At 38.9% G+C, this 25,221-nt stretch overlaps 1 protein-coding gene across 15 annotated transcripts in view; it reads left to right on the top strand.

Moving 5' to 3' along the window:
- NPAS3 (neuronal PAS domain protein 3) overlaps nucleotides 1–25,221 on the top strand; it is a 1,061,849-nt gene that overhangs the window by 881,855 nt on the left and 154,773 nt on the right. For all 15 annotated transcript variants that reach the window (XM_060175201.1, XM_060175199.1, XM_060175198.1 and 12 more), the window contains one exon: nucleotides 20,763–20,937. In XM_060175201.1, the coding sequence (XP_060031184.1) occupies nucleotides 20,763–20,937 (175 nt within the window). The remainder of the gene's footprint in view (nucleotides 1–20,762; nucleotides 20,938–25,221) is intronic.

Below are 25,221 nucleotides of genomic sequence, written 5' to 3'. Positions count from 1 at the left end.
TAATGACCAGGGGCTAGCAGAGTCCCAGTCACCTGTCACAGGGGACCGCCAACAACTTCTGGGTGTTAACTACAGGAGTCATTAGAAGCAGGTTGCCCTCATAAAGCGCAGTGAGGGAAGGGGCTGACTTTTCCCTGGCTTTGATTCAGACACCATGCCTCGCCTTTCTGCAGCACATACCAAATTGCTTCATGCTTGCTTCTTTCTTTTTCTTTTCTTTTTTTTCCTATTTGGTCTAAATGCTGCCTGAAACGAGAGTCTGAACCTGAGGAAGCTCCATTCTCAAATTGGACCTAGGCAGACAAGAAAGGGCCTGTCAGGCCACCTTTTGCCCACTGCCATTTATAGATCTAGATGCAGTAAGTTGCCATGGGCTGTGTTGACATCATCCCCTTGCTTGCTGTATTCACTGCCATTTTTCACCCCCATGACCTTGGACAGCAATCCAATTCAGGTTTCCAGAATGAACTGCCCTGAGGATCAAGATGGGTGTGGAAATGGTCAGTCTGAGGAAAGAATCCATGGAGCTGTAATGCTGGCAACATTTGTACCAAATAATTGAGTACTTGCCCTTGATCTCTTTTTGACCTTCTATTTTGGCTTTAGCATTGTGTGTGTATGTGTTTCTCATTGTGAGCCACCTTGAATCTCTTTTGGAAGGAAGTTGCATGTATTTTTTTTTTTAAACCAACTGGCTGCTTTCAAATATGTCCCTGAAACATGTCAACAATTAGCAAAGAATGGCTCCATATTGCTGGCAGTGCCTTAAAGCTGGTTATTGGGTTGTCAGCATGGTGCATCTCTATCCTGAATCTATCACACAAACACAATGGAAATTTCCCATTGCCTTTAAAGTTTTTGCATTCTGTATATTTGGTTGTTAGACAAATAGAGCAAGCTTTGCCGACTTCATTTTCATTCTTGGCAGCATGTTTTTATCATAAGGCAGATAGTCATTAATTTACAGAATCAACGCTGGGAACAGCTTTTGTGATCTCATATTAAATTTTCCCCTGAATCCGCCCCTTGGCAAAAATTACTCACATCGTTAAAAAATATTTAATTAGGCTGTAGTTTATACCCAGCTCACTGGGGAAATGTTGGAATTAATATGATTTGCATGAATTCTGTTTCTCTTTTTCTGTCAAAGATTAGTTTTGAATTCAGTTCAGAGGGTCGTTGACACTGCCAAGGACTCACAATCGTGAAGGTCAAACAGGTAGCAAATACTTCCCCTGGGTAGGTTCCCTGAAAAGACAACTCAAAATTGCTTTTAATTATGGGTTATTTGAAAGGCCACTTGCTGTTTTTATTTTTCCATAGATCCCTAAAACACTGCATGTTTGAAAGTTTTAGGTAAACCATTTTATTTCCAACTAAGCAGGCTGGTAAGAGGGGCAAGGGAGGAGGGTCTTATACCCAGTTTTCCTAGCAGCTCACTGATTTCTGTTGAAAAGCCTCTTCACCATAAAGAAGTCTTATAAGACAGCAGCAGTGAGTAAATGTTCTACGTAACAGTGCATCTGCTTGCTTAATTATCTATCAAAGATAAAATACAATGTTTAGTTATGCGTCTCCTTGTTTATTCTTCCATGGGCTAAGAGAAAAAAACATTAGGGAATCCAGAATCCTGTGTCACTTTTCTTTCAAAAGAAAATTTAATGGAATATTTAATTAATAATCTAATCAATCAATTAATCTCAGTTACATAAATGTTGAAATCTAATTCTTTTTCACAGCTATATCAATAAAAGAAGTGAAGTGACTACCCACTTATCAGGATAATAGGAAACCATTAGAGACACAAAGAAAAATTGACATTATATTAATTCTGCTACAGTGACCCTGAATCTGCCAGTGCTAAATTCTTCTGTGCATTGTAGACAAATTTCCATTTACTCTCTAGGACCACCATGATTTTTATATCTTAACCTGTTCTAGTGATGGAAAAAAGTGATAGGGCTTAAAAAATATTACTCCCCAAGATCTGGGCTCATAGTTCCAAGAAAAGGCACATTCCAATAATAAGAGGACAGTTAGATTTTTTAGACCATACCTCTGTGTTTATTGTTGAGTGTTGTTTTATATAATATAATATGATCCATCTGCTATCAAAAACATATGCATACTCCACCATGCTACTGACTTAATAATGAATAAATGTATTTTTAAATGGTCTATACGAGGCTTCTTTCAGCACTGGAATGGAGTATGGGCCTTGACTCTAAAAATCCTATGTCAGTTCATTCAGAAGAAATGGATACCTATTGGAATAACAGCCTTATTTGATAATAATGCTAATGGATATCACCATGTATCCTGGATTGTCCCAATGTGCTCGAAGTCAGAAGAAACTTAAAATGAGAGAAAGGTGGGCCGGGCAGTAGCACAGGGGACAAGTGCACATGGCATGAAGTGCAAGGACAGGTGAAAGGATCCCTGTTTGATCCCCCCGCTCCCCACCTGCAAGGAGGGTAGCTTCACAAGTGGAGAAGCAGGTCTGCAGGTATATATATATATATTTGAAAAAAGGAAACACTGACAAAACCGTAAGATAAGAGGGGTACAACTCCACACAGTTCCCACCACCAGAACTCCATATCCCATCCCCTCCCGTGATAGCTTTCCTATTCTTTATCCTTTTGGGAGTATGGACCCAAGGTTACCATGGGATGCAGAAGGTGGAAGGTCTGGCTTCTGTAATTGCTTCCCTGCTGAACATAGGCATTGGCAGGTTGATCCATACTCCCAGCCCGCCTTTCTCTTTCCCTGGTGGGGCGGAGTTCTGGGGAATCAGGAGACACTGGTGTGGTCGTCTGTCCAGGGAAGTCTGGTTGGCATCATGCTAGCATCTGGAACCGGTGGATTTGTAATGCAGACACTGAGCCCAGAAATAACCCTAGAGGCAAAAGAGAGAGGGAGAGGGAGAAGGAGAGGGAGAGGGAGAGGGAGAGGGAGAGGGAGAGGGAGAGGGAGAGGGAGAGGGTGAGAAAGGAGGAAGAGTAGGATGCTCTGCTGTGCTGGCCACTGCTGGGGCTGCAAAGTAAATAGGCTTTCTTTTTAATTCAGTCTCTTCTGTTTACACATGAATTTAAAAGAAATACCCATCCCCCCCCCCAAAAAAAAAAAAAAAACTAGCATGAGTGAATCAGTCTCAAAGCTTAGTCTCAGATCCCTGAGCTAATTATATAGTACTTCAGCACATCTTCGGTATGTGTCTAAATTTTCCCAAATATTTCCTGAGATCATCTTAGGCTACAAAGGGCATTAAATGAAAATATGCAGCCTTCTTCCTTATACTCTTGACAGATCAGTTTGCTTTATCTGTTGTACGGCAAGCCATCAGTTCTTTTTGCTTTCCTCAGATAAACAGACATTGCATAAAGTAAAGGCAATTTTTATGTATTTGGATTATCATATAGGTGTTTTCTAATTCATTCTCAGGCATCATCTTAAAAAGCAAGAATTGTCTTTGAAGTAACTAGTGTGTTTTTTTTTAATGGAAAAATAGGGAAAACAAAAATTCACCCTAATTCCAAGAATAGTTGTGATGAAGTTTGGGGCTAGAAAAATAAATGTTTGGTTCTCAGACTAGTGTTTAAGCCAATAGTTCCTATTATTTCCTTTTTCTATTTTATTTTGTATAGAGAATGGGATACATTGAGAGGGAAGATGAGGATATAGAGAGAGGATACCTGTAGCACCATTTCATTGCCCATGAATCATTCATTGCAGGTGGGGACTAGGGGATAAAACCTGGGTCCTTGCACACTACCATCTGGCCCCTATTATGTCCTCCTTTACGTTAACAACGAATCACCTTAACCTAGTCTTTCCATTTCTGTCCTAATAGTTCAAAAAAAAATATTATGCTTCAGTGCTCTGGGTCAGATTTTCCAGATAGAGACACCACAGCACTATAGCTGGGCCCCTGTGCCATAGTACTGCCCTGCAGTGTACCAGGGGCACAAACCTGTGTTACACATGACATGGCAGGCACCCTCCCAAGTGGACTAATTGGCCTCTATTTCAAAAGCTTTGATTTGGTGTACTTCCAGGATACTCTGATATGTCAACAGGTTTAGGACTGTGGCTCTCACATGAACTGTAACAATAAAATTTTGTTTTTCAGATTAAACCATGCTGAAAGACCAGATATAAAGCACATTAACCTTCAGTTGCTCCAGTAGTAAAGTGATAGAGCCCTGCTAAAGAATTATCGTAGAGACTCATCTTGGATCCTATACGCTGGCTAGAGAATCCATGAGTACACCCAAGTTACCTGCAGCATAGTGGAGAAGTCTCAAAGGATCCAGAATTCCCCAAATTACCTGAGTAGCTATTTTTTGGTTCAGCAAAAAACAATGGTAACATACCACTTAGAGTAGCTGTTTATTTTTTTTCTTTTTTCATTTTTAATTTGATAAGGCAGAAAGAAATTGAGGGGGGAGGGGGTGGTAGGGAGAGAGAAAGAGAGACACCTGCAGACATGCTTCACCATTTGTGAAGCCTCCCAGCTGCAGGTAGGGACTGGGGTGGGGCTTCCGACAATCATGCTAATGATTTCAGAAAATGTAGGAGATATTTCTTCCTTTATTTTGTGTACTTGAGTAGATAGAGTGATTGAGGAACGTGAAGTAGGAGGGTATGAGAGGAGGGGGTCTAGGTCTAAGTAGTAAATATTTGATTAGACAATTTATGGTGTCTTCTTCAGGCCTTTCTACTTGCTTTGTGGCACACTTTTGACTATAAGCCCCAGGACATCAAAATGTATAGAACGAATAGGCATAATTAACAAACCACCATGGAAATCTAAGAGCACACTTACCAAGACCCTTTTAGATCAGCTCACTTCTCAGTAAACTATCATGTTATTTATTCACTGAATTATTAATTCATTTGAATGATACAGACTACACTCTGTATGCCAGTGGTTCTAGCAGCCAACTGCAGATAGGATATCTAACCTTAGGAAATTTACTGTAATATACAACTGCACTATGTCAATATGTTCTTCATTTGACAAATTTCATGTGTTAACTCATTTAATCTTGTCCAAAATAAGCTACTATTGTAATTTTTTTAATTTTTTTTTTCTCCTCCAGGCTTATTGCTGGGCTCGGTGCCTGCACCATGAATCCACCGCTCCTGGAGGCCATTTTTTTTCCCCCTTTTGTTGCCCTTGTCGTAGCTTCGTTGTGGTTATTACTATTGCCCTTGTTGACGGAATTCGTTGTTGGATACGACAGAGAGAAATGGAGAGAGGAGGGGAAGACAGAGAGAGAGGGGGAGAGAAAGACAGACACCTGCAGACCTGCTCCACCGCCCGTGAAGCGACTCCTCTGCAGGTGGGGAGCCGGGGGCTCGAACCGGGATCCTTACGCCGGTCCCTGCGCTTTGTGGCTACTATTATAATTTATAGTTGAGGAAAGAACAGTATGCCAGGGGCAGGTCATTGTTCCAATCCCATAACATTTGCCTCTATGCGTTACACTTGTAACCAATACTTTCCCTTAGGAACATGCCAAAGGAAGTTAAAATAAATAAATAAATTTCTCTGGGCCAGGAGGTGATACACCTAGTTCAGTGCTCACATTACAGTGCACAAGGAACCCAGGTTCAAGCCCCTGGTCCTGACCTGCAGGGGTAAAGCTTCACAAGTGGTGAAGCAGGGCTGCAGGTGTCTGTCTTTCTCCCTCTGAATCTCCCCATCTCATCTCAGTTTCTGTCTCTATCCAATAATAAATAGTTTTTTTAAAAAAGCTTTCCCGACACAGACCTCCTTGCCTATGCCATTAGTCATAACTATAAACTTATTATTCTAGAAAACTAAGCAAATATTTCTACTTCAAAAAGTTTACCACTTTATTTGTCCGACTATGCTAGGCGGTACTTTGATCAACATTCAACAGAATAGGTAGAAACACTTGTTGGTCTCAAATACAGAAATTCATTTCTTTTCTGTTCCTTTTTTTTTTTTTCTCCAGGGTTATTGCTGGGGCTCGGTGCCTGCACTAAGAATCCACTGCCCCTGGAGGCTATTTTTCCCATTTTGTTGCCCTTATTGTTACCCTTTTTGTTGTTATTATTGTTGTTGTCACTGCTGTTGTTGTAGGATAGGACAGAGAGAAATTGAGAGAGGAGGGTAGGGTAGAGATGGGGAGAGAAAGATAGACACCTGCAGGCCTACTTCACCACTTGTGAAGTGACTCCCCTGCAGGTGGGGAGCAGAGGGCTCAAACCAGGATCCTTATGCAGGTCCTTGCTCTTCGCGCCATGTGTGCTTTACCCCACCCAACCCCCCAGAATCACATTTCTAAATGATACCGTTAAAATTAGAAAAAGAAAATTGATAGTAATTGTGGACAGTCACCCATAGCCACTAGGTAGTATGAAGAGGCTGGCTGTAAATTCAACTAACAAGCTACCAGAAAATATACCTCCATCAATCTCTTTCTGAATGTCATTCTTTCTGAATATCTCAGAAAGCAGAAGCATTAGGGAGATAATGACTATTAGTGACTCAAAATTGAGATTACCTGGCTTTGCTTTGTACTTGTGGCTCTATAGCTCTGTTAAAACAATAGAGTAGATGCTTTGAAAATCAAATAGTGGAAACAAAAAGTACAATACCAGATAAAAGACTTTCCAGGCATAAAGAAACCAAGTGGACTTCATGAAAATGAAAACCTCTGAGGCTTTGCAACTCGGTAAAGAGATGGGTTGTTCCACTGGATGAAATAAGTAAAAGATATAAAAGATAACAAGGAGAATAGTCTTTATGTCTTGAAGTCTAGGAGGAAAAAATGTTACAGTAAAAAAGGGGATAATAAATACCTGGGTGCTAATAAAAATGGATATAGTTAGTCCATTGCTCCAGTGATGTCAAGTGGGTGAATTCAGAATATAAGAGTTCTCTGATGAAGTCCTTGATCCTCGTTACAGAGAACAGGTACCAGCTTCCCATTTGCTAGCAATTTAAGTCTATTAGGTTCAAGCTATCACCATCATTTTATTTTACTTTCCAGTTTATTGTTGTCATAATTTGTTCCTAAACATAGAAACTCCAGGATGCCCTGGAGGCTCCTATATTTTTTTAGAGGTACAGAAAGAACTGCAGTTGAGTCTTCACCAATGTTATCCATGAGATCTTTGAGTCTTTGAATCTTTGTACATGAGATCTTTGACTTAGTTTTGTGTTTCTCTTGGTATGAATAGCATGAAATATTCCATTTTCAATAGGATTCAGTCAGCTCTAAATGTCTTCAATCAGAGTAAAACACAAATGCTTTAAAGAGTTACGCATTTATTCTATCCTGATCGCTGCAGACATTTCATCATGCCTCTGAAAGTCAATACAAAGCCAAGCATGTTCTAGTGAAATCTTTGTAATAGGCAGGGATGTTAATAGTTAATAGTGCATGTTTATCTTGAACATCCTGGATTCTTCAACAGATTTTCCCCCTTCCCCTTGACATATCAAATATGGAAAATCATCTATGAGATTGTTTTGGTTCCTGTATTTTCAGAATAGTGCATTTACATGCTCATGAAAGCAATCAATATAAACAAATCCAGGCCTTCCAAAAAGTCTTAGGTACATCTCAGAATGCATATGTATTCGCATGTAATACTTGTGTTTCTAAAGTATTCCTGCCCACCCTTTTGAGATGACATGAACTAAGGCTTTTTGAAAGGAGTAAAATCAAGAGTGTAATGCACAAATGCACAATGAGTTGTTAAATGTGATGGCAAAATAAAAAAATATATAAAGCTTCAGTCACTATGATCAGTTAAAAAAAAAAAAAAGGAAGAAAGACAGCCAGCAAACTGTCTATCATGTGATGAAATTTGACAGTAGGGATTATGGCTTTGATGGACCAGAACAGCTAATAGAAGAAGCTGACATTTTTGAAACCCTGCTAATTAAGGGTTCCTTCCTTAATATTAAAATAAAGTCTCTGTCTGGGTTTTATGGTTGGAGAATCAGGTGTTTTCATTAATATATGCCAGTCAGTCTTAATAAGCTTGGAGGGCAGAGGAAGTTATTATTGAGTGACCTTCTACAAAATAAGCATGTTGCTAAGGGCTCTAACCCTGCCCCGTTCAGACTGATGAATCTCATTTCCAATGCAAAAGCTTCACAAGAAATCCAAGTATTCTCTGTGCAATCACAGAAAATAATCCTTGTGTCTCTTGTAATGTCCAGAATTGCCACTTACTACACTACTACTGTACAATGAATATTACAATACAAATTATTTTTCTAGCACAATTGTCTACATTTCTGAATTGCCCAGAATAGAAAAACTTACTGTGAAGACACTTGTATTGAAAAGTCAGCTCATTTTAATACTTTTCAAATAGTCATCTACTCTGTTCATGAATTATAATGCTCAGAATACATCTGACAATACTGGCTTTGAAAAGGAGATATGTCTATATTATTACATATTCATTTTCAAATAGATTTCAAACAGATTTTAAACCATTCATTGAAATTCATTGAAATGATAAATTCACAGTTGGGTTTTGATTGACTCTTAATCCAATTTTACTTTTGATAAGTTTTCACCTCTCTTCTCATCCACTCCCAACCTTTCTTAACCAATATGTGTTTTGTTCTTCCATTGGTTTTTAAAGCAAAACTGATGGGAAATGGTGAAACTTGAAGGTTTCAATAACTATGTGCAAAGCTTACCAAATGAATTGGTAAATCTAGTTAAAATCAGTTATCACTGGGACTTGGGGAATCCACAGCTCCTGGCAGCAATTTTTCATTTTTATTGGGAAAGATGGAGAGAAATTGAGAGGGAAGGGCAGAAATAGAAGGAGAGAGACAGAGAGATACCTGCAGACCTGCTTTAACCACTTGTGAAGCACCCCCCACCCCCCGCACGCAGGTTGAGAGCCAGGGACTTGAACTAGGATCCTTGTGTAGGTCCTTGTGCTTTGTACTATGTGCACTTAACTCAGTGCACCACTGCCTGACCCCCTGGAGCTAGAATTTCTGTAAGCCTGTTGGTTTGCTTTTTAAGACAATCCTCAAGAATCTTAAGAAATTGAAGAAATGCACTAACATGTTCATATTGAAATGTAGCCACTGAAATGTTATATATTTGCCATATCATTTAATTTTTTAAAATATTTATTTATTTACTTAGTCCTTTTTGTTGCCCTTGTTTTATTGTTGTAGTTATTATTGTTGTTGTTATTGACGTTGTCGTTATTAGGACAGACAAATGGAGAGAGGAGGGGAAGACAGAGGGGGAGAGAAAGACATCTGCAGACCTGCTTCACCGCCTGTCAAGAGACTCCCCTGCAGGTGGGGAGCTGGGGGCTTGAACCAGGATCCTTATGTCAGTCCTTGCACTTTGCACCACCTGCGCTTAACCCACTGCGCTAACGCCCGACTCCCAACATCATTTAATTTTATCCTACCTTTCCAAACTGGATTACAAGATTTTTGGAGGGCAGATGCTGAGTTTCAGTGATTGTTTTCATTCCAAAGCCCAAATTCATTGTCTTGCAGAGAGCAAATTAATGCTGAACATCTAGCTAATGCCTTTCCCTACAAATCCACTGCTCCTAGAGGCCATCCTCCCCCACCCCCATTGTAGTTGTTCCTGCTGTTATTGTTGTTGTTGGATAGGACAGAGAGAAGTTGAGAGAGGAGGGGAAGACAGAGAGGGGGAGAGAAAAACACCTGCAAACCTACTTCACTGCTTGCGAAGCAACTCCCCTGCAGGTGGGGAGTCGGGTCTTGAACCAGGGTCCTTGTGTGCATGTTGTGCTTCGACTATGTGTGCTTAACCTGGTGCGCTACCGCGGGGCACCCATGTATTCTTTTCTTACATGTCTTCTTTTTATTGCCATATTCATGGTATTCTAGTCATTTGTGATCTTCTATTTAAGGGATTCGGTAGGCTTCAAGTAGCACAGCTATACGTTTTTGAGTACCTATATTTTAAAAAGTTAAACAAGTGAGATTACAATATACCATATTTGATCTAAGGTAGCAAACATATTAATATGAAACAACATAAAATATATTTGGTATTTTTTAACTTTTATACTAACATATATTATTTTGCATTTATAGCTTAATTCTACTCATCCATATTCCAGGTAGCCAAAAACCACCATTCTTGGTGGATACCAAGAATGGATACCATTCTTGGATAATATGGCTCAAGGACATATTCATATATAAATTGCAAGAATGTCCGAAATCCCTTAAAAATGCCAAATTGTATGTTTGTTATGAGGGCATTTCCTGACTAGATAAAACAAACTTAGCAGATTCCTAAAGGGCTTTCCAAACTCCTCCTATCAGCACAACTACCCATTATCATCATGAATGAGATACTGTGTACTGCATATCGTCTCTGGAATGATTCTTTTTTTCTGTTTGCCATTTCTATTTACATGCCCTATTCCACCAAGACTAACTCACAGTACGTTATTACACAGTTGTGAATTTAACTTATTCCTTTAAAATAGCAGCTGGAGAGTGCTCAAGGTATTGACTTGCTTCATAGAAAATAACCTCAGACACTATCACAGTTGGTAGTTATAACAGCCAAAATAAAATAGAAGTGCATTGGGCCTTTTTCTTATGATAATTCACTAGAAATAAATTGCACACTTGATCCGTGATGTCCACAAGGCATTCAGAAAGTTCCCAAGATGTGCTAAGGCATATCAACAGGGAACATTCTAGAAGGTGCAATAATCAATCACAACAAAGAAATTTTCACATTCTCATAACTCTCAAATTTATTGATCTGAGATAGCCATTCCCTTTCTCCTAAGATATTTTTGTACACTATGGATACTAGCTAGATCTTTTAAATGTAGAAATTATGATGTCAAAATGCTCCAATCTGAGAAACCAAGATACCAGTTGAGCAAGAGCCTCCTTTTTTTTCTCCCTTTTTCCCAAACATAATGATTTCTTGAGGTGTACAACTGAATTATCTTTTTTTTTTTTTTTGTTCCTCCTCCAGGGTTATTGCTGGGCTCGGTGCCTGCACCATGAATCCACCGCTCCTGGAGGCCATTTTTTCCCCCTTTTGTTGCCCTTGTTGTAGCTTAGTTGTGGTTATTATTATTGCCCTTGTTGATGCAATTCGTTGTTGGATAGGACAGAGAGAAATGGAGAGAGGAGGGGAAGACAGAGAAGGGGAGAGAAAGATAGACACCTGCAGACCTGCTTCACCGCCTGTGAAGCGACTCCCCTGCAGGTGGGGAGCCGGGGGCTCGAACCAGGATCCTTACACCGGTTCCTGAGCTTTGCGCCACATGCGCTTAACCCACTGCGCCACTGCCCGACCCCCAGCTGAATTATCTTTATTAAGCCTTCCTAGCTTTCATTTTTTCCCCAATCCCTTAATTATTGTGACTTAGCTCCTAGATTGGTCTTATATTGTTGACCTTCCATAAAATATTATGTTAATATTCCATAAGATAGCTGCTTTGAAGCAATCAGGAATGATTAAATTTATTAATTTTTATCATGTGTGTTACTATATATAAGCCATATTGTTTTATTGTAACAAGAGTAAAATACTTTGTATAATTTTATTAAAAGCAGAAAATTATAAGACATAATTATTATTTTTCTTGTCCAGTTTACTTAAAAACAAAAGAGCTACTTATAATAAGACTTAAAGATTTAAATGTTAATATTACCTTACAAACAGTTTGCACGCCTTTACATGACCAAAAGGACAAAACTCACTATACAAGTAACAACTAAACAAAAATTCAGAAAGAGTGATACTGAAGTCTGGCTATGTGAAACATTCATTTCAGTGTGTATGACATTTAAATGAAAATACTGAACCATGTAAAATTTGAGGATAATGGATTAACTATGCCAGTAGTAGATATTTTATTTTGATTGGTCTCCTTACCACCAAGGTAATGTAGATACTTTGAAAGTGACACCTTACTATTAGTTTGATCTTCAGAGAAGGGAGACTGACTTTGGTGACTTTTAAGGTTGTTAATGATTTTTTTCTGGCATCATTTCACTTTTTACTATGATGTCACCTCTACTTGTATTATTTTTTTCCTTCCCAGTAATATAACATATTAATATAACATATTCCTGCCCTGCAGATTCTCTGAAACTATCAGGACCTTGTAAAACGAAGTTTTAAAGCTTCCTGATCTAGACACTTTCTTTTTTTCTTTTTTGGAAATTATTGTTCTGATAGTATCAAGAACATTCCACTACATAGCCCAACATGTTATGTATTTTATTTATTATTAAAGTGTGTGTGTGTGTGTGTGTGTGTGTGTGTGTGTGTGTGTGTGTGTGTGTGTGTGTGTGTCTGTCTGTCTGTCTCTAGGGCCATCACTTGGGCTCTGTGCCTGGACTATGAATCCACTGCTCCTGGAAGTCACTTTTTCCCTTTTTGTTGCCTTTGTTGTTATCATTGTTGTTGTCATTGATGTCGTCGTTGTTGGATAGGACAGAGAGAAATTGAGAGTGGAGGGGAAGACAGAGGGGGAGAGAAAGCTAGACACCTGCAGACCTGCTTCACCGCTTGTGAAGCGACTCCCTGGGATCCTTATGCAGGTCCTTGTGCTTCACGCCATGTGTGCTTAACCTGTTGTGCTACCTCCCAGCCCCCCTTTAGTCACTTTCATATATTCTCTAGCTTCTTTTAACTAGTATTTCCTAATGAAAGAAAGATACTGAAATGTGAAAACTACTTTAAAACAATTACAAAAAATAGAAATACAGCATAAAGTTTATTCCTGAAGCAGTAAAAAAATTGGTAAGACTTCAAGCCTTGCATGATATATATATATGATATAATGTACATATATATTAAAGAAATACTTAAATATGCTCAACTGGATTCCAATATCTATAATGATCCACTTAGCACTTTTGACTATTTAGAAATTGTATTGCCTATTGCTAGATCTATTCAACTACTGGCAATGATTACCATAAATGTAGACAAACTCTTCCCAAAAACCAAATCAATGTTTAAATCAGTATCTACAATTTATCTATTTCTTTTTTTGTTTCTCTTCTCCAACAGCTTGCCTTTTGCTTTTTCCTCTCTGAGAAGTAAAAATTCAGTGGAATTATCTTATGACACTTCTTAACCAAAGTTCAGAAGTGGTTATACAATAGTCTCTTTAGATACTGTGGTTGCAGATTCTTGAATTTGTCCTACCAGGGTTGGGGGGGTGTCTATATACATACATGTAAATAGTGGGGGGCATTGGTGTTGCTGATTTCCAAAAGAGTTAAAATGTTTATTTCTAAGATAAAATAAACATATGATATAGTATCTTTTGGTACAAATTCTTCTAAAGAAGGCACTATTAACTTACCTGTAAGAAGATATTAGATTCTCTTATTTGATGACATGGGAAGGATTTTTCATTCTACCTCATCATTCTGATATAGAACCTTTTTTTCTTACTCTTGTTCTACTAATTTACACACGTATTTCTGTAAAAGATCCAGTGCTTTTATGTGTCTTTCTTCAGATAAGTCAGCAAATACATAGAATAAGACAGAACAGTAAAGAACATCAAGTTTCTGTCAAAACAGTTCATAAATATTCAGTAGAATTCTGCAGTACATAGGAAGTTATGAAGATAGCATTAAGATAACAGTAAATCCAAAGAAAACCTATGCTAATCAAGCTATCATCTTATTATATTTTATTCTTTTGTCAATTTATTATCCTTCAATAATATATATGTGACCTTCAGAAAACTACAAATCCTAACCTGCCATGGAGAGATAGAATTTCCATCTTATCCTGGGTCAGGATTTTCTAACTGGTATGTCAGGGTCTTGTTGTAGACCTGAAAGTGTAGCCTAGGACTTGGGTTTCCAAGACTCAAGTCCTTTCCCAGGCATGACCAGCTGTCCAGATATTTTTTGGCTACAAAAAATATTTTTTGGCTTCAAAAAGACTCTTGTAAAAGTAATTAATCAATAGTATCTCCTGTCCTCTCAGTTATCTCACTGCCATCTGGAAATCTTAAAGGACTAATATAAAAGGTTTATGACATTCTACCCTAAATGATCCATTTTGAGTGACCATTTTATTTTCTGAGTGAAAAATTAACTTTGCATTAATCCATACTCTGAAATATTTTACAGGGAAAAAAGAGGATGCTTTCCTAAGAAAAGATCATGTCTGGTGTCCTGGTGTAGGATGACTGGCATTATTGCTGCCTCTTCCTCACTTGTACCAAACATGTTCAACAAAGGAGTCCTGAATTCAATGAGTTGCACTGTTAGCACATCCCTGTAGTTTAAAGTATTTGCTCACTCCAGGGGGCCAAGTAAAGGCTGTTGACATGCTTGCTTGATGTATGAATAGACACATTAGTCCCCTCTCCTATGTACCAGCAGGGTACAATGACTGGACATGAAAAAGTCAGCTCAAATCACTGTATAATACATACATTTTTCCAGTAAATTTCAGAGTTACCAAATCAGCTGTGTGTAGTGTGCAAACTACAGGAAAGCTAACAGAATGTGACATAAGTCAGAAGAAGGCTGTGTGGTTTAGCTTGACTAGAGGAGCCTCTCATCGTATTGCATGAGGAAAGACAGGAAGGAAAGAGTTGAAAAGCTGCTTTTTTTCTGGATGTAACTGCTTATGACTCAATACCTGTCTCCTGCCCCTTATACATTCTCAGCTGTTTTCCAATATACTGGGAAATGTGGAAGGAATTTCTCATAGAGTCACTCGGGTGGAATGAAATTCTGTCAAGTAACCAAAGTTTTAAACAACCATGTTTACTCATCCTTCTTGTTCTTGGGAAGCAATTAAAAGTTCCATGGGTGACTGTTTCTTGAGTTGATAAAAAGAGAAATGCTTTTGTTGTCGTTGTTTTGTTTTTTGTTCGTTTGTTTTTTAATCACCCCATAAAGTTACTGAGTTTACTATAAGATGAAATTCTCACATCTGCTTTATAAGGCATACTGCATTAATTAGAAGGGAGAACTATACCTTTTCATAATGTAGGTCATACTTAATGCTTGAGTACAGGACCCAACCATATAAAATGAAACTTTTTTTGAATTCCTATTATTGGCAAAAACTATTCATCTCTCTGGGTTCTTCTCTAGCCCATAGTAGGGTATTCAAAATAGCACAAGATAGGCTAGCGAAGGAAAGTGATTGTGTAGTGTGCCTGAGGGAGCAGTTATACTTCCACAAGTTCATATAAATAATCAAGAAAATACTTCAATAGTAGTGCAAGTCCCACCTTCTAAAAAGAGACTTTGGGTATCATCCCCAAGTAGTTGGGCCTGAGATACAAAAAAAAAAAAAAAAAAAAAAGGAGGGGTTTCTACTCAAACTAATGATGAGATTCACAGATAGGATTTGTTTATAGATAAATCAAACTACTGGAAGACTAGTGAGATAATATGGTAGGAGTATGCCAGACTTGCATGCTTGTGGTCCCAGAAGCCATCCCCAGTACCACCAAAGGGTAGAGCTGAGTGATGTTCTAGTGTCTCTCTTTAAAATAAGTAGATCTTAAAACAGAGGTGTGGGAGACAGAGATTACTTTTTTGATTAAGGGGAGGACAAAAGGGAAAAGGGTAGAGTTTCTCCTCAGCTCCAGGGCCTTTGTGACTGTCAGTTCAATAAACTCTGCATGCTGGAGTGGGATAACATCAGGAGACCAATTTTGATGACTTTGGAGTGGAGTGACCTGATTCAGAGACCTGTGTATTATAATTTGAAGGAATAGCTAAATAATTTTTCAGAACTATGTCAGACTTCAGATGATGAGAGCATAGTATAAAGTTTGGAAAATTTCCAACTGAACACTTTTTTCCATAGATTGGAGGATAAAAGTTAAATAACTTTAAAAGGGCCACTATTAAAGAGTTTATCAAATACTGTTCTTTTCCAGCATTTATTCAGATCTACCTTCAATTAAATTCAGTTGGGATCTATAGAGATCCCATTACAATATGAAACAACCAACTTAAGGTTTTCCAAATCAAGTTTAGACAAGGCAAAATGTTTCTGGCCTCAAAGCTAATGTGTGTGTGTGTGTGTGTGTATAATTCTTAGTGTCACCTAGGTTATTGCTGAGGTTTGGTGCCTGCAGGATGAAACCACTATTTCTGACAGCCATTTTTATTTATTATTTCTTTTCTTTGTCCTTTAAATTTTTTTTATTGTTTTTATTTATTGGATAGAGATAGCTAGAAATTGAGAGGAAGGGGGAGGTAGAGAGGAAAAGAGACAGAGAGAAATCTTCTGCCCTACTTCACCATTTGTGAAGCTTTCTCCCTGCAGGTGGGGACTGGGGACTTGACCTGGGTCCTTGTGCATTGTAACATGTGCACTTAATTAGGTGCGCCACCACCTGGCACCCTTCCCTTCTTTTTTTATTAGATAGGACAGATGGAAATTGATAGGGGCACATGGGTTCCAGTCAATCTCCATGAGGAAAAAAAAAATGGACAAAGGGTTAGTGAGAAAAGTCATGAGCTGACTTCGTCATTTGGACTTAGACCTGTTTCTCTCACTACACATGTGGGTAATCTGAAGAACAAGCATTTTTCACTTCTCAGAACTATAGAGTCTACACCCATTAAATAAGTGATTTTATCTGATGATTCTGAAAGCCTCAGCCAGCTTGAAAAATTTAATTAAGTGAAGGGAGAGCCATCTCAGAAATGTTGAAAGTTATAGATAAATGAAAGGTGTGATGATTATGACTTGGCATGTTGTTCACTTCCACTATCTATTTCAGTTTAGTACACTTGCTTTAGCACTTGCTTCTCTTTTTAAAAATTTATTTATTTATAAAGAGGAAACATTGACAAAACCATAGGATAAGAGGGGCACAACTCTACACAATTCCCACCACCAGCTCTCCGTATCCCCTCCTCTCCCCTCCCCTGATAGCTTTCCTATTCTTTATCCCTCTGGGAGTATGGACCCAAGGTCACCATGGGATGCAGAAGGTGGAAGATCTGGCTTCTGTAATGGCTTGACTTGATTCAATACACCACTTCTTGGGCAGGATATTTGTAGTCAGGGGAACTCAGCAGGGACCACTGAGCTCTTCTGTGTTTCAACTCTACTTTTACACAAGAGAGAACACTGAGCACCACAGAGACAGGAGGCTGACTCCCAACCTGCCTCTCTCTTTCCCTTGTGGGGTGGGGCTCTGGGAAAGTGGAGCTCCAGGACACATTGGTGGGGTCGTCTGTCCAGGAAAGTCTGGTCAGCATCATGCTGGCATCTGGAACCTGGTGGCTGAAAAGAGAGTTAACATACAAAGCCAAACAAATTGTTGAACAATCATGGACCTAAAGGCTGGAATAGTGCAGATAAAGTGTTGGGGGGGTCCTCCTTTTTGTAGATAGCTAGTAGGCATATTTTAGTTATATTCCAAAGGGCCTGTGGTCCCATATTAGGGAGCTACTCTCTTCCCTGATCCAGCTTTCTGTCTCTTTTCCAGCCATGACTTCATCTCCCCAGACCATAACTTGGATCCACCTGCATATCAGATTTCAGGCTCAGGGAAAAACAACAACAACAACAACAACAAAACTAGGACTTTCTTCGGACCCAAGAGACAATAGTAGCAAAGCATCCTTAGCCCAGGAAATTGACAGGCTGCTTGCCCTTAACCTCCTGTCTCTGTGGTGCTCAGTGATCTCTCTTGTGTAAAAGTAGAGTTGAAAGACAGAGGAGCTCAGTGGTCCCTGCTGAGTTCCCCTGACTATAGATATCCTACCCAAGAAGTGGTGTATGGAATCAAGAAGGCTTTGAACCAAAGTCTGCCTCCACCAACAGAGTTTCCTAATAATCAGTTCAAAACATGCATCTCTTCTGTTCCACCCCCTGCCAATTAATGTCCTAGAGTCACCACAGAATCCCTAAGGATACCTCAACAGTTTCCCATGAGTATATATGTCTGTGCACCATCCTCTCTTAGCCACCAAACAGCAGATAGCTTACAATGTCTACTTGTCACAAAATGGTTTCCTCTGTAGGGTTATGCTGGCTTTCCAAGTTAGACTGTGAAGCAGGGAACCCTTGCCTGCCTAGCCCTTCTCATCTCCCCGCCAAAATAAGAGCATTGGCAGCTCTGGAGTGGTTTCCATCCTGGGTAGGTTAATGCTAGGCCACCATAACCCTGCTTCCCCACTCCCTCTGGGGTGCTCAGTGTTGGGGAGGGGGGGCTCTTACCTGGAGGCCGGGAGCCTCGCCGGCCAGGGCGGGGCAGAGAGAAGCTGAAGGCATGGTGGTGGGAGTGAGTGTGTGAGGGTGAGGACGAGGACCCCTCCAGACTCACGCTCTGGGCCCGGCGCCCACACTCCACGGACAGGCGGTCCTTGCACTGCTTGTGGCAGTTCACACCACATTATTCCTGTTCTCAGATCACCATCTTGAACTATTTAACAGAATTGTTAGGAAGGTGTCACCCAAAGCCCTGGAGAACAGCAATACTGCTACATTCAGAATAGAAAAATTGAAGCCCATAGAAGTTAAGTGTATTATTCAGGGTCACACAACAGAGGAGGGAAGGATTCTGACCTCCAGTTCAAGAACCTGGCTCCTTGCACCAGCCCTTGCACTTTGTGCTGGTCCTTGTACTTTGTGCCATATGCACATAACCTGCTGCACTACCCCCAGCCCTGTGGCCATTGTTTTATAGAAAGGACGTGCTCATACCTGAGGTTATGGAGATAGTGGCCTACTCTTTGTTGCAAGACTAGCTTGCATGAATAATCATTAGTCAGCCCCTGAAAAAACCCCTACTATATCTCCCACCTGTGTTGTCATCATGTCATACTCTGTTGTTGATATCAAAAGGCACATTGTAGTATTTTTTAAAAGACTTAGAATTTGAAAAAAAGTGGCAGAAGTGCTTGCTAGAGTGCTGCATTTGGACTCCATGCAAAATGGCAATGCATATTCACTAATCCCCAAACAAAATAACCATCAAGAAATATTGAAACACACATATTATTGGTTTCATTTAATTTCTTAATTGCTCAAAGACAGTTTACCCATTTATTGCTGTGTGAAATGCTTAGAAGCAAGGCGCACATTAAAGGGATTATTTCCATGTAATCCCTCCCTCCCAGAGGGTAGGAACCGATCACTTATGAATCCTGATTTGTGCTCTGTAACAATATCAAATTGAGGGAGCAGTTATTGTAAAATGATATAGTCAGTAGACAGGTAATATAGTAGGAGAGTGTAATTTAATAGCAAAGAGAAAGTACCTCACTTTCTGTAAAAAGTTACGCGAACCTTTTTCAGGAATAGCTATTAACCAAACTGAATTTAGCCTTCCATTTTTCTGGCTCTACCTCTGTTAGTTGATAGATATTGAAGATGGGTATCTGGTTAAGATCTTAATCAAATGGTGTCTGGAAATAGATATGATCATTTTACCAGGAGTTGGAAATCTGGGGAGAATAATTGCTCTGAGTGTTAGTTACACTATGACAGTTCAACCACTACCAACCTTCCTTCTTGGCAGAAAAAAAGAGTGCAGGCACTCAGGTGGAATTTGATGGGAGGCTACAAACTACCTGGGCCATGGAACTTAGCTGGGGAGGGGTTCTACGTAAATACTTATCACTATTTGTGACAGTTATAATCTGGCACTTTCCATAATGCATCATAGCTGACCTGAGGAGGCCTTCAAACTCCAGGGAACTGAGAAACTAATTAGTGACCCAGAAAGAGCTTTCTCTTGTTCTGTCACTGACACGTCTTTCCCTGGGTAGTTCCTATACCCCGACTACATTGTTTTAGGAGCATTATTGCTGTTCTCAGGAGTAGGTAAGAGATAGAGCATTAAAAAGAGAACAGAGGCAAGGCCAGTCCTCAGCATCTTCTGTCCTGCTCAGAAAGCTCACCATCCAGGTAAGGGCCTATATCTGGCAGCTGTGAGATAAACACTGCCTCCATTTCTGGCTGACCCTTTTCTGGCACTGGTTCATCATTCTCTACCTTTAGAGTCAGCCTAATGCAGAGTATACAAGAGATGAAACAGTTTTCAAAATTCCTCAAGGAAATTTGTATCATAGAGTGCATTAGATTAAAGACAAAACAAGCTGTTACCAGAAAGTGACTGCTTCAGATCCCAGCCGACCGCTCTTGCACAGAAGATTTTGCATGGAAAATCCTTATGGTTACAGAGCTAATGAGAAATATTTAATGAAGACATTATACCTTTGCATATATTTGTAAGCAGTAAGTCTTTCAAGTATGTTTGGATAAACATAAGCTGAAATGTGTAAATATGTATCTTGGAAAGCTGTGTATTTTAAGGAAAATACTCATCCATTCTTTATGATTGTTTCTGTACAAAGCCCAAACTTTTCAGTAAGAAAGCTGTAACATTCAGTCAATCATCCAGTTGACACCAAACATGCAAGTTTTTGATGGTGCATGGATGAAACAACTGAATATGATGTAAACTTAACCACATTTCATAGAATGTTCTGGCTTTATGCAAACAAGAATGTATGAGAGGGAAAAAAAAAAAGACTCAGCAAAACAATTGCTAAATAAATACATGTGAGGGGAAAAAAATCTCTGTCAACTTCAAGGGTCCTTAAACATTTGAGGGTAAAGAGTTAGAAGCAGGATTGCTTCTGGGATCTGTGTGTATTTCCTTTTCTGCTCAGCATCTGAGTCTGTTGAATTGGAAAATAGAAAATAGAAAAGCCTATGATACCAGTCTCTTCCCACCTTCTCTTCCCCCTCTAGGTGGAGCTGACTGGCAGCAGCGTCTTTGACTATGTTCACCCTGGGGACCATGTGGAAATGGCAGAGCAGCTGGGCATGAAGCTTCCACCTGGGCGGGGCCTCCTTTCCCAGGGTACCGCTGAAGATGGAGCCAGCTCAGCATCTTCCTCTTCCCAGTCAGAGACCCCAGAACCAGGTGGGAATTGCACTCCCAGTGTGTGGAGTGGTAAACAGGACCTTTGCCAAGAGATTGCCAGGCAGTGTTAAGAAACTGTAGATACATGTCTGACCATATTTAACAATTCCATACAGCTTTCAGCCTTATGCAGTAATTAAATAAGAAGAGGTTGGAAAATAAGGAGACATTTTAATAAGTATAATTCAGATATCTAATTTCAGTTAAACAATATATATGGAAGTTACTGGTTTCTTTGGTTTCCCTTTCAAACTGAAAGAAGGGTTCAAATTTGCAAAGCTGTCTTCCTTTTGTTGCCATGGTTAGATGTAATGCATTTATTTGTTATTCAGAAAAAAAATCTGTAGCAGAGGTTTTTTTTTTTTTAATATTAGCTTGCAGATAATTAACAGTATTAAGAACTTGGGGGAAAATCTCAGTTTTGTTTTTTTTTTAAGCATCACAAGGTACTTGAAAGATGTGAACAGATAAATTAAGGCTAAAAAGAAAACAGAAATGGTTACATTTTAAACTGCCTTTCCACCCTCAGTATTTAATTAGATCAATTGTATAGAGGAATGAACAGAGGTGACATTCCTCATTGGGATTCCTTCCAGGACTCTTATAGACTTTGCATTCAGAATGTTCCCATTTTCATTGTGTTGTACTGATGATAATTTAAGTATTAGGGGAAAATCCATTTATAAATTAAACAAAATGACTTGATATCCATCAGTCCCCTAGTTCATCAAGCTGTTCAAACACGGGGAAGATTGGCTGGTCGGCCTGGGTCTTCCGAGAGTGCTGGTAATTAGATCTGCGAAGGATTTATTCTTTGCTGATTGGGGCTTTAAATTAATTGAAGTTCCACATTTGTGGTTTTGTCCTTTTTGTACTTTTTTAGAGGAGATATTTCATATTCTTGTGTGGTGGAGTGCTTGGCCAAGCAGCAGTGGTTTAAATGTTAATTTTTCTCATGAGAAGTTTAAGATTTTTAATGAATCAAGGCCTGATTTGAAGTGCAAAGTTTTATTTGCTTACTTAGGAAATTATTTTCGCACTCTGTGAAGATGCTTATACTATTCTTAATATGTTGTTTTGTAACAGATTCACAGCATAAAAGCTTTTTCTAGAAGGAAAAACCTCTCAAGATTAATATTAAAATAAAGCTTCAGGTTTTTCTTAGAAATATCTAATTTCCAAGAAAATAATGTGGCTAGCTGAGAAATAATCACTGAATTTGCTCATACAGAAAGAAAGGCCTATTTGCCTCTTTTGGAAATACTGTAATTCCATCTATAGCCAATACACATTTCCTCATTTCAACTGACTGTACTTTCTCTGGGGCATTATTCTGTAGCATGAGAGAATATCCTTCTTCAATGAGTCTAATGTATGAGAAAAGAGAATTTAACAGTACTCTTTACCATTTAAAAATTAAAAGAATTTTGTTCTGGAGAACGTTAAATATTCTTATACTATCTCTCACTGACTTTACTGAATAGTCATGTCAGAGAGATAATTGGAACTGCTCTTTAATCATTAGAATATTCATATCTGGATATATTTGAGAAGCACACATCAAAATCACTTTCTACACATTCATTCTGGACTTGAATTAGGGAACCTGAATTGGTTGTAACTCCTAAATCCTCAGTTTGTAAGAACTCTCATTTATAAGTCTCTGTATTAACGGAGACCTTAGAAAAGTAGACTTTTTGTTCTCCTGCATCACAAACTCTCATGTTTAGAAGGCTCTTCAGTGATCCTTCATTCCATCTTCCAATCCATGCAGCTATTCATCTATGGCAAAAGCAATAGATAATTTTCCAGACCTTGCCAAAATCTTCCTGTCCACTGATGAGGAACTCTAAGAGAAAATCATTCCTAATGCAGAGCCTTTAAGGTACAACCTCTTTCCACTGATCCAGGGCCTGCCCTTGATGAGCCCATTGTAGATTTACTCTTCCTTTCTCGTCATAGCCTTTCAAACGTGTGAGGTCAGAAACACCAGGTCCTCCCTCCCTCTTTTCCATATCAAACAGCCCTACTTCTACAACCATTTTTGATGATAAAACTTCCACCATCAAGGCAGGGGAGACAGTATAGTAGTTATGCAAAACACTTTCATGCCTGATATTTCAAGGTCCCAAATTCAATCCGCAGCATCATCATAAGCCAGAGCTGAGCAGTGCTGAGGTCTTTCTCTGTGTGTCTTTCTATCTCTCATTAAAATAAAATCTTAAATAAAAAAGGACTCCCGCCATCCTACTCACTCTCTGACTGTGCTTCAATTTGTTGATGACCCTCTAAAGTAGAGGTGTGAAAATGTTTTTCTGCCAAGGGCCATTTAGATATTTATAGTATCAGTCATGGGCCATACAAAATTTATCAGTTTAAAAATTAACAGTAAATATTACTGTAAAAAAAAGTTTCCAGTTGCCTTGGTCAGGTCAGACCAAATGATTTATACAGCCCTGGAGCTGGATTTTTCCTGTTCTAAAATTATGGTACTGGGAACTCAGTGCAGCCCTCTGAAAATATTCTAACAAGTACAAAGCAAAGGAACTAGCACCTTGCTCACTTTAGGTATGCAGTCATTTCTGTTCATATATAGTCTATACTTAATAAAGAGGAACTAATTGAGCTTGAAATATGGCTTCCTTACCACATTAAAGGTGATTTGTTACTTGGAACATATTTTGATGTGGGGGGGCATACTCTGTTATCCAGTTAAGCTAAAGTCAAAATCAAACTGGTTTAAGATTTCCTATAAGAGCTCCAGTGAACCTCATACCTTTCCTAGAGCACCAGTATGTGTAAAACAGCTCTAGATATACCTCTGTTTATTTGCCCAGAGCTCTGCTAAACTCCAGCTTTTGGTGTTGCTAGGGATTGAACCTGGGACCTTTGGTACCCCAGGCATGCAAGTCTTTCCACATAACAGATATGCTATTTCTTCTAGATGCATTGTTTGAATTCATTTCTCACATAGAACCCTCTGATTCTAGATAGCAGGAGAATGAATGCATGTCTCCATTACTGTTGTCATATTTCTCTCCTATAAAGATACTTTGGAATCGAACATTGGCTTGTGATTAGAAATTTACTTGAGTTTCTATCCTCTGTTTCTTCAGCCTTCCTTGATCCCAGCTTACTAGTAACATTTAAAACTGCTCTCTGCATTCCCTAACATTAACTACAGTTTCATAAGAAGGGGTTCTTTTCCTTGGTGAGAGGGTCTCTCTCACCACCAGAGACTATTTCACTTTATACATTCGTAATGTTGGTTATTTCAGTCTCATAAAGACAGTTGAGAATTGACTGCTTAAATACTTAAAAAGCAATGTAGGGTGCTACCTTTAACTAAATATCTTCACTAATGCAGATCATTACTCCAAGGGAATTAACTTTAAAAGTTCATGTCAAGCACTACATCCCAAAGCTGCTTATGTTTCTTAAAAGCTAAAAGAATTTTAACAAGATTTTCTAATTCTTAATAACTCGAAGGACCATTTTTGAAAACTATTGTTCACTGCATCCTAATCTTTTAAACTCTGACAGAATGAAGATTCTTTTTTTAAAAAAAAAAGTGGTTAATTTAGTTGGAAAGGGTAGAGAAATATGTGGTTACTATGAAAATGAAGGAACTAGTAGGTACAGACTTTTTCAGAGGCCCTGATGTGTGCAGTGTAGCATCACTAAGTGGCTGAAATCTAAATAACAGTTGGCATTATAGTAAAAGGAAATAAGGGACTAAACCAACCTATGAGACAGTAATACTATGTCATGATAGGAACTCTTTCTTTGAACTGCCAACCCTGTGATTGTCTTGTCTTTAACTATTCTCCAGATAATGAGGGAGGGAAGAAAAGCTGTTGGCTAGACAGAAAATCCTCTTTTTAAAAAAATTTCTTCATTGGGGAATTAATGTTTTACATTCGATAGTAAATACAATAGTTTCTACGTGCATAACATTTCCCAGTTTTCCATATAACAATACGACCCCCACTAGGTCCTCTGTCATCCTTCTTGGACCTGTATTCTCCCCCTACCCACCTCAGAGTCTTTTACTTTGGTGCAATACGCCAATTCCAGTTCAGGTTCTACTTGTGTTTTCTTTTCTGATCTTGTTTTTCAACTTCTGCCTGAGAGTGAGATCATCCCATATTTATCCTTCTGTTTCTGAATTATTTCACTTAACATGATTTTTTCAAGGTCCATTCAAGATGGGCTGCAAACGGTGAAGTCGCCATTTTTTTATAGCTGAGTAGTATTTCATTGTGTATATATGCACCACAACTT

Source organism: Erinaceus europaeus, chromosome 16, assembly GCF_950295315.1.
Source record: "Erinaceus europaeus chromosome 16, mEriEur2.1, whole genome shotgun sequence".
Taxonomy (NCBI): Eukaryota; Metazoa; Chordata; class Mammalia; order Eulipotyphla; family Erinaceidae; genus Erinaceus; species Erinaceus europaeus.
The sequence above is the reverse complement of the archived record's forward strand: the minus strand, read 5'-3'. Positions and strand labels throughout refer to the sequence as shown.